This window comes from Micropterus dolomieu, linkage group LG03 (genome assembly GCF_021292245.1).
Source record: "Micropterus dolomieu isolate WLL.071019.BEF.003 ecotype Adirondacks linkage group LG03, ASM2129224v1, whole genome shotgun sequence".
NCBI classification, from domain to species: domain Eukaryota; kingdom Metazoa; phylum Chordata; class Actinopteri; order Centrarchiformes; family Centrarchidae; genus Micropterus; species Micropterus dolomieu.
Genome location: NC_060152.1, coordinates 35,149,785 through 35,160,191, shown reverse-complemented (window position 1 = coordinate 35,160,191; position 10,407 = coordinate 35,149,785). Strand labels below are relative to the sequence as shown.

At 48.0% G+C, this 10,407-nt stretch overlaps 1 protein-coding gene across 2 annotated transcripts in view; it reads right to left on the bottom strand.

Moving 5' to 3' along the window:
* iqgap3 (IQ motif containing GTPase activating protein 3) overlaps nt 1-9,980 on the bottom strand; it is a 28,631-nt gene extending 18,651 nt beyond the window's left edge. The window contains exons 1-12 of one of the 2 annotated variants that reach the window (XM_046045442.1): nt 9,898-9,980; nt 7,937-8,093; nt 7,739-7,816; nt 7,577-7,653; nt 6,116-6,183; nt 5,907-6,020; nt 5,635-5,813; nt 3,119-3,200; nt 2,571-2,734; nt 1,952-2,039; nt 1,630-1,793; nt 1,364-1,524 (exon numbers count right to left, since the gene is read on the bottom strand). In XM_046045442.1, the coding sequence (XP_045901398.1) occupies nt 1,364-1,524; nt 1,630-1,793; nt 1,952-2,039; nt 2,571-2,734; nt 3,119-3,200; nt 5,635-5,813; nt 5,907-6,020; nt 6,116-6,183; nt 7,577-7,653; nt 7,739-7,816; nt 7,937-8,093; nt 9,898-9,962 (1,397 nt within the window). In that variant the 5' untranslated portion in view covers nt 9,963-9,980. The remainder of the gene's footprint in view (nt 1-1,363; nt 1,525-1,629; nt 1,794-1,951; nt 2,040-2,570; nt 2,735-3,118; nt 3,201-5,634; nt 5,814-5,906; nt 6,021-6,115; nt 6,184-7,576; nt 7,654-7,738; nt 7,817-7,936; nt 8,094-9,897) is intronic. The other variant, XM_046045441.1, reaches the window with a different exon arrangement.
* Nucleotides 9,981-10,407: the final 427 nt, after the last annotated feature.

The following is a 10,407-nucleotide window of genomic DNA, read 5'->3' as shown; positions in this document are numbered from 1 at the left end:
AGGGTTAAGAGGCAGACAGACAGGTAAAGAGGCAGACAGACAGGTAAAGAGGCAGACAGACAGGTAAAGAGACAGACAGACAGGTAAAGAGACAGACAGACAGGTGGAGAGACAGGTGGAGAGACAGGCAGACAGGTGGAGAGACAGGCAGACAGGTAAAGAGGCAGACAGACAGGTAAAGAGGCAGACAGACAGGTGGAGAGACAGACAGTGAGACAGACGGAGAGACAGACGGGTAAAGAGACAGACAGTAGGGTTAAGAGGCAGACAGACAGGTAAAGAGGCAGACAGACAGGTAAAGAGACAGACAGACAGGTGGAGAGACAGGCAGACAGGTGGAGAGACAGGCAGACAGGTGGAGAGACAGGCAGGTGGAGAGACAGGTGGAGAGACAGGCAGACAGGTAAAGAGGCAGACAGACAGGTAAAGAGGCAGACAGACAGGTGGAGAGACAGACAGAGAGACAGACGGAGAGACAGACGGGTAAAGAGACAGACAGACAGGTAAAGAGACAGACAGACAGGTAAAGAGACAGACAGACAGGTAAAGAGACAGACAGGTGGAGAGACAGGCAGACAGGTAAAGAGGCAGACAGGCAGGTAAAGAGACAGACAGACAGACAGACGGAGAGACAGACGGAGAGACAGACAGGTGGAAAGACAGACAGACAGGTGGAAAGACAGACAGACAGGTAAAGAGGCAGACAGACAGGTGGAGAGACAGACAGAGAGACAGACGGAGAGACAGACGGGTAAAGAGACAGACAGTAGGGTTAAGAGGCAGACAGACAGGTAAAGAGGCAGACAGACAGGTAAAGAGACAGACAGACAGGTGGAGAGACAGGCAGACAGGTGGAGAGACAGGCAGACAGGTGGAGAGACAGGCAGGTGGAGAGACAGGTGGAGAGACAGGCAGACAGGTAAAGAGGCAGACAGACAGGTAAAGAGGCAGACAGACAGGTGGAGAGACAGACAGAGAGACAGACGGAGAGACAGACGGGTAAAGAGACAGACAGACAGGTAAAGAGACAGACAGACAGGTAAAGAGACAGACAGACAGGTAAAGAGACAGACAGGTGGAGAGACAGGCAGACAGGTAAAGAGGCAGACAGGCAGGTAAAGAGACAGACAGACAGACAGACGGAGAGACAGACGGAGAGACAGACAGGTAAAGAGACAGACAGGTGGAGAGACAGGCAGACAGGTAAAGAGGCAGACAGGCAGGTAAAGAGACAGACAGACAGACAGACAGACGGAGAGACGGAGAGACAGACAGCTAAAGAGACAGACCGACAAACGGAGAGACAGACAGACAGGTAAAGAGGCAGACAGGTGGAGAGACAGACAGGTATAACGAGTCATACCTGTCCAGCAGGGTGTGGTCTACATCAGAAAGTCCTGCAGACGGACTGACCAATGAGGAGCAGAACTGTTGTAGCTGTCCCGCCTCTATCGCCTGATTGATGAGAGCGACAGCCGACAGCATCTCCACGGCAACAAAGAGCTCCTCCTGCTGCAGCTCCCCCTGGTGGAGACACACAGGTAACGTACTCATGAATATTCATGAATTCAGTGGTCTGCACCAGTGCTGCGTGTTCAGGAGCGTGTTCAGGAGCGTGTTCAGGTGTACCTCAGGAGTCTGTCTCTGCAGCAGCTGCAGCTCTCGGTGGTACAGAGTCGCAGCGAATGGAAACACTTCCGGCAGCTGGAGGTCAGAGTTCATCAGACAGCTGACCGTGTGTCTGCAGTCACTGAGACGCAGCGACGCATTAACGCTCTGCACCGCTGCATGCACTGAAACACACACACACACAAACACCCATAACTTAACATCAGAGTGGGAAGACGAGGTGGTGTCGGGGTCAAGGTTAGGGAGGCAGGGGGGTCAGGGTGCATCAGTGAGGCTGTAGACACACCGGTATGGACTGGGACAGACCTGGTGTGTGACTTACCGGTTCTGGCTGTCTGAGCGTCCCGGTTGGCTATGGTCACGCCCTCTTGCAGCTCATCAGGCTCCAGAGGATCAACACAGCCCTGGTCCTGGGGTCAGAGGTCAGAGTCATCAGGCAGAATCTTTACACACTAAATTCTTTTGTCTTATCGCCCTAAACTCTGGCATCTAAACGCCGTTCAGATCAAAGACCTAAAGAGGCAGGTAAGAGGTCACATGACCACACGACGCACTGACACCAGGTGTGACGGATGCAAGAGAAACAAAGACTCGCATTTAAGATATTTTCCGCTGACGTCACTGCAGAGCTGCAGGCTGATGGGAGGCGGCCATGTTGGTTTGGATTCTGATTTAATGAGCTCCAAATCAAATCTGAGCTTTCAGAAGAGTTTTTGTTGTAATTACATCTTTCAGAAGTGAAGGATACTCGTAGTTACGATAACTCCCACATGACTTGAACACAGCTGGCATCAAGCAGCAGCCAATGAGAAGGAAGCGTGAGAGAAAGATTCAACATGTGAACTTTTAATATCGTCAGACTCTCAAGATAAAATAATAAAAAGACTACTAAACGTGTGTACTGTGTGTATTTCTGTGTATTTGTGTATTGCTGTGAGTACCAGGGCCTTCTGCTGGCGGTCTGCTGACAGCTGGTCCAGGTACCAGGGTCCGTTGTCAGTACGGAGGCCCCTGAGGGCCAAACATGGCAGCTGCAGAGCCGAGAGCAGAGACAGTTCATCCACAGAGTCCAGAGCTTCATCCACCTGCTCCACCGCTGATCGCACTGACACACAGACACAATCAGTATATGATCAATATTACATTTTATAGAGTTTTAACATGTGATCAAAGAACTGCTCCGGCTCAGCTGCAGACCGAAGACACATGTTCCAGCTGGGCTGTGATTGGTCGCTGCATGTCTTCAGTCGCAGTCTAACTAAAGCTGCACAACGCCATTTGTTCAAAAGCAGGTTTTGTTCTGTTTGTTGAAAATCAGATGTTCTGACGCAGAAAACTATCTATGGGTGTCACAGACTGTAATAACCTACCTGGCCCACCTGGTCTACCTGACCTACCTGTGTGCACTCACTGTGCATGGACATGTGTTTTGGAGGAGGAATTTTTCATTTGAGAAATAAAGACAGATGTTTGTCCGAGTGGAACTCACTGTTCACCATGTTGATGTTGTCCTGGATCTCCCTCTGAGTCAGGAACTCCTCATAGATATCCTTCTCCTCTGGACCTCCACACTGAGACACAGACAGCAACAGACTCAGCAACACACAGAGTAACAGACTCAGTAACAGACTCAGCAACACACAGAGTAACAGACTCAGTAACAGACTCAGTAACACACAGAGTAACAGACTCAGTAACAGACCCAGTTACACAGTTACAGACTCAGCAACACACAGAGTAACAGACTCAGTAACAGACTCAGCAACACACAGAGTAACAGACTCAGCAACACACAGAGTAACAGACTCAGTAACAGACTCAGCAACACACAGAGTAACAGACTCAGCAACACACAGAGTAACAGACTCAGTAACACACAGAGTAACAGACTCAGCAACACACAGAGTAACAGACTCAGTAACAGACCCAGTTACACAGTTACAGACTCAGCAACACACAGAGTAACAGACTCAGTAACACACAGAGTAACAGACTCAGCAACACACAGAGTAACAGACTCAGTAACAGACCCAGTTACACAGTTACAGACTCAGCAACACACAGAGTAACAGACTCAGCAACACACAGAGTAACAGACTCAGTAACAGACCCAGTTACACAGTTACAGACTCAGCAACACACAGAGTAACAGACTCAGTAACAGACCCAGTTACAGACCCAGCAACACACAGAGTAACAGACTCAGCAACAGACTCAGCAACACACAGAGTAACAGACTCAGTAACAGACCCAGTTACACAGTTACAGACTCAGCAACACACAGTAACAGACTCAGTAACAGACCCAGTTACACAGTTACAGACTCAGCAACACACAGAGTAACAGACTCAGCAACACACAGAGTTACAGACTCAGCAACAGACTCAGCAACACACAGAGTAACAGACTCAGTAACAGACCCAGTTACACAGTTACAGACTCAGCAACACACAGAGTAACAGACTCAGTAACAGACTCAGCAACAGACTCAGCAACACACAGAGTAACAGACTCAGCAACACACAGAGTAACAGACTCAGTAACAGACCCAGTTACACAGTTACAGACTCAGCAACACACAGTAACAGACTCAGTAACAGACCCAGTTACACAGTTACAGACTCAGCAACACACAGAGTAACAGACTCAGTAACAGACTCAGTAACAGACCCAGTTACACACAGAGTAACAGACTCAGCAACACACAGAGTAACAGACTCAGCAACACACAGAGTAACAGACTTAGTAACAGACCCAGTTACACAGTTACAGACTCAGCAACACACAGAGTTACAGACTCAGTAACAGACTCAGCAACACACAGAGTAACAGACTCAGTAAAAGACCCAGTTACACAGTTACAGACTCAGCAACACACAGAGTTACAGACTCAGCAACACACAGAGTTACAGACTCAGCAACACACAGAGTAACAGACTCAGTAACACACAGAGTAACAGACTCAGCAACAGACCCAGTTACACAGTTACAGACTCAGCAACACACAGAGTAACAGACTCAGCAACAGACCCAGTTACACAGTTACAGACTCAGTTACAGACAAAGTGACTCAGTAACTGACTTAGCAACAGACACAGTTACAGACTCAGTTACAGACAAAGTGACTCAGTAACTGACTTAGCAACAGACACAGTTACAGACTCAGCAACACACAGAGTAACAGACTCAGCAACACACAGAGTAACAGACTCAGCAACACACAGAGTAACAGACTCAGTTACAGACAAAGTGACTCAGTAACTGACTTAGCAACAGACTCAGCAACACACAGAGTAACAGACTCAGTAACACACAGAGTAACAGACTCAGTAACAGACAAAGTGACTCAGTAACTGACTTAGCAACAGACTCAGCAACACACAGAGTAACAGACTCAGCAACACACAGAGTAACAGACTCAGCAACACACAGAGTATCAGACTCAGCAACACACAGAGTATCAGACTCAGTAACAGACCCAGTTACACAGTTAGACTCAGCAACACACAGAGTAGCAGACTCAGTTACAGACAAAGTGACTCAGTAACTGACTTAGCAACAGACTCAGTAACACCCAGAGTAACAGACCCAGTTACAGACATAGTGACACAGTTACAGACTCAGTTACAGACAGAGTATCTGCTCTACGCTGGTTTAATTCCTACTAATCAGATCGATTTCAGTTTGTACATGTTAACGATGAATCCTCCATGCACGCCAAAGTTAGTCATGGAGTTCCACTAGGATCTGTGCTCGGACCAAACCTCTTCACTTTATATATGCTTCCTTTAGGCAATATTATCAGGAAACACTCAATGAACTTCCATTGTTATGCAGATGATACTCAGTTATATCTATCATGTGCTCCCAGTTTTTTTCATTAGGTGCTCTAAATGTACTCCTTGGGAAAAAGGTTAGCGTAGAGCCCTGCTGTATCATAAAGACAATAATGTCTTCTGACTAGATAGACGCACTTCTCTTTGACCAATCAGAGGTCAGACTCACCTTGCTGGCTGCCTGCTCTTCTTTCCTCCTCTTGGCCTGATGCAGCATCTCCTGGTAGACGCTCATCAGCGCCTCCTGCAGGTCACTGAGCAGGGCATTAGGGTTCCTCAGCGCCGCCGCTGTGACCTCCACCTGACCTCTGTCCACCGCCTCGTTAATGGCGATCACCGCCGCATGGACTGATGGGAAAAAGACACCAGTTCACCGTCTTGTCCTTCCCCCCCTTGCCTCCCCTCCTCACCTATCCCCCCCCTCCCCCATGTGACCTCTACCTGCAGCCTCGTCCACTGACATCTCATTGGCTAGAATTCCTCCAATCTTGTTGAACGCCGGCATCTGGATCCCATATTTATCCAGCTCCAGCTTCATGTTGTCGATCTCCTCCTCTGAACACAGAGAATTTTAAACTCAGACTTCATGTGCACTGAGCTGATATCGGTTACTGTTAACCAGTGACACCAGTTGGAAACAAACAGGTTACCTGTGAACTTGACCTTTCCATACAGGTCGTGGATCTGTGGAGCCAGACCTCGTCTGTACAGGTACAGGCTGCAGACAGACAGGCAGAGGGAGAGACAGACTGAATGAACTCCACCTTCAAATCACAGCCTCAGGGAACTTCTGTAGGCAGTGAACGCACTAAAAGAAGAAGCTCGTGCGTAGAGCTCTCTATGCTATCAAACAGAAATTCCCAATTAAAAATATTTGACAGTGTCATTAAGCTGCTCTGTGGAAGTGAAGTTTGGGTCCACTCAGTCATCAGAGCTACATAAGAAGGGAGAAGCACCGAGACCCTACATGCAGAATTCTGCAGAAACATCCTGCACTTTCAAAGAACGTCTCCTACAGAGGCATGTAGCGCAGAACCAGGGAGGTTTCCTCTGACAGGAGCACTAAACCTCATGCACCCCAGATCAAGTCCCCAAGACCCCCTCCAGGTCAAGGCTTATAAAACCCTGAAGAGAGTCCCTTAAGCATGATTTATACTTCTGTGTCAGATGGCTACGCCGCTACGCACGTAGCCATGCATTTACAGCCATGCATTTACACTTGTAAACTTGCGTCGGTGTCTGTGTCGTCCTGCAATTACACCGCCAAACGCCAGTCCACTGTGTTGACATTTAGTGGCCGAGCAGGCTAACTTCCTGTTTAGCCATCCGCTAACTTTAAAGAGGTGGAATTCTGCTCATTTTCAGGTTCTTATTTAGGGGTTGTACCAGAACAGGTTTACATGGTTTAAAAAAACTACAAACGAGCCGTTTTCAGTTCGGAGCAGAGTTTTCTGTGGGAGATGGAACTCCCTTTGGGCTTTTTCACTTTGCAAACCTGTTACAGCACAAAAAAGGAATATAACTCAATAAAAGGAGAGGGAAAAAGCCAAAAAGCAGAACACCAACTTTTTAATGGGGTGCGGCTGGTGTAGCCTTTTGAGAGGTTATCGACCAAATGGATCACATTGTGAGGAGAGACGTAGTTGATGTTGTTGTTTGGACTGAGACTGAAATAAGCAGATGTGTTAGAAACGAACGTGTTGAAACGGAGTTGTAAGAGTTCGATGAAGTTCTAAGGAAGCGCTGAATATCTCACGCCATCTCCACCAGCGTCACGTTGTTTCAGTGCGGGGTCCGTCCGGTTATTGTTTTTTTCCCTCTTCAACAAATGAACTAAGGAGACACCGTTTCACACGCGCACAATCTTTTTTTGTAGGCACAGTCACTAAAGAGGAAGTGACCATGTGACCAACTGTTGCCGTCATGACTGAGATCTACACCAAAGTGTTTATTTATTGATTCATTTGCTGCAGGTGAAACAATGCGAGACGCACATTTGGAACAAGACGTGAGGGAGGCGTCACATCGGCCCCTGTGAACGGGCCCCGTTCCTAATAAAGCTTATTGAAATGAGAGAGTCAGGCTTCTGACAGTCAGACAGGTGAACACACCTGAGGGCGTGGATGCAGTAGACGGCTCTCGGCATGTTTTTCTTGTCGTACACGTCTGTAGTTTCTGGGTGGAAGATCTGAAATAACAACAAGCGATTACTGATCGATACTCCGATCAGCTGATCAACAACCTGATCAGTCAGTAACAGTCTGCTCACTGACCGTCGGCAGCCCGAGCGTCGTCATGGCGATCCTCCAGTGGTTGATGTTGTCGGTGTGACGGAACTGAAGACCCACGGCCTGATCAGATCAACACACAGCTGATTATTAACAGGTTAGCACATCCTGATATTAATAATATTAGTAATAAAAATAATCAGTACAGTTTTTGAACAGTAGAGAACTGGCTGTGTGTGAGACCTGGTATCGCAGCTGGTCCGGGTCATAGATCTTCTTCAGGGGGACGGCGTTCGGAGCGAATCGGTGACCCAGCTTGGCGAGAATGACCCCGTTCCTCAGCGCTTCCTCCAGCTCGGTGGGAGCAGGAAGCTCCTCCCCCAGACACGCCTCCATCCACCTGAGGAAGAGGAGACAGTGATGTCATATGTGATGTCACTGAGTACAGAAACTGCATGACGTGGACCTCCGAGGACGAAGAAGAAGAAGAAGAGACGATGTTGATGATGCTGTTCTGCCCCGCCTACTGACCACCAGCTCTCTGGAAAATGACATCACCATCTGTAGGAGATCCCACAGACCGTTTATAGGCTGCTTTATGTTTGTACGGCGACTTCATCCTACAGAGACTGAAGTACTAACTAGTACTAAGAACTACCTGTTGTAGGTTTTTAAAGCTTCAGTGTGTACGTTTTAGTGCCATCTAGTGGTGAGGGTTGCAAAATGCAACCAGCAGCTCACGGTGCATTCAGGTGCTCCTCTGATTGTGAAGTCGTTCTTCAGACTTCAGTGTGTTCATGTGCTCATAAGTCTGAACAACATGGATGCTGCTACAAAGACGAGCAGATAAACAACACGCAGACATCTAGTCCACTCTGCGTGGACAGCAAACTAACCGTTAGAACCAGGTTACACTTTACATGTTTGCAAAATATGCAATACCTGCTCTGTACGCTTCTTTATGTCCCATGTTCACTTTATTTCTCTTTTGGCAATAAAGATTTAAGGAGGAAAAAAAGATTCTGATTATTCCGACACCACATGAATGCACCATCAGTCCCCCCTCCCCCCTCCCTTTGTAAGCGAGCAGGAGAAGCAAAGATGGCCGACTATGGAATAAATATAGTCCCAAATGTTTTGTAGCTGTATGAAAAAGTTCCTGTGCGGAAAATCTGATCAGAAAAATCCAAAGTTTACAGGCACGGATCGATTCTACAGTTACAAGTACTTTTGTCCCACATTTGACACGATCTACTGAATAGCCAATGGGAATGCTCGGGTTAACATATCATTTGACTAACCAATCAGGAATGTCAGTTCACCATCCAGACATTTCTGTCTACAGACACCGCGAGGCCTCTTAAAGGGACGCCGCTATGTTTCTACAGTCGCTGAAAACGGACAAACTGCTCTACAGAGAGCGTTTCAGCATTGCACTGGATACATATGAAGTACTACTGCTACTGCTACATCGTATACTGTATATTTTAATGTTTTATTGCTGTACTTTTACTGTGTAAGTAGTGTCTTGTTGTTGTATTTTAACCTGTGAAACATCTTGGTTGTTTTAAGTGTGCTATATAAATAAAAGTGATATTCATAGTACTATTACTGCTGCTACTACTACTTCATATGTATCCAGCGCAATTCTGAAACGCACTCTGTAGAGCAGTTTGTCCGTTTTCAGCTACTGTAGAAACATGGCGGCTCAACATAGTGGCGTCCCTTTAAGAGGCCTCGCGGTGTCTGTAGACAGAAATGTCTCATTCTAAGGTGATAAAAACAGAACGGTTCATCATGTCACACCGCTGAGAACACAGGTATGGATCTTAGATTGTAGAACCTCCTGAATGCTCCACACTGGACCTTTAAATAAATAAATTAATGTGGAAACGCCGTCACGCAGCCGAGCTACACGCTATCAGAAGACACCTGTTCATTCAGACATTCACACGGTTTCTGTCTTCCTGCCTGTGTCAGCTGTGTCTCAGTCTAGCGTCACAGTTTGCTCTTGGTTTGTAAAATATGACGCTCCGCGGCCAGTAGACCGTCCACGTCTGCGACTGGCCATCTGCTGCTGACTCCGCCTCTTTTATATGAACACGCTCCTGGATCAGGAAACCAGCTTTATGTGACGGCTGATCCTGAAGCCTGATAACAGAGAGAGATCCTGGTGTGTTGAACTCGCTTCGTGGATCACTGACCTCTTGGCCTCCTCCAGCCTGCAGAGATACTGATAGGCCACATTCTGGATCCTCTGCTCATCCATCTGCTCTGCTGTCAGACGCTCATCTGAACACAGACAGACAGACAGGTAAACAGACAGACGGGCAGACAGACAGACGGGCAGACGGGCAGACAGACAGACGGGCAGACGGGCAAACAGACAGACGGGCAGACGGGTAAACAGACAGACGGGCAGACGGGCAAACAGACAGACGGGCAGACGGGCAAACAGATGGGTCAACGGGCAGACGGGTCAACGGGCAGACGGGCAGAGGGGCAAACGGGTAAACAGACAGACAGGCAAACAGACAGACGGGCAAACGGGTAAACAGACAGACGGGCAAACGGGTAAACAGATGGGTCAACGGGCAGACGGGTCAACGGGCAGACGGGTCAACGGGCAGACGGGTCAACGGGCAGACGGGCAGAGGGGCAAACGGGTAAACAGACAGACGGGCAAACAGACAGACGGGCAAACGGGTAAACAG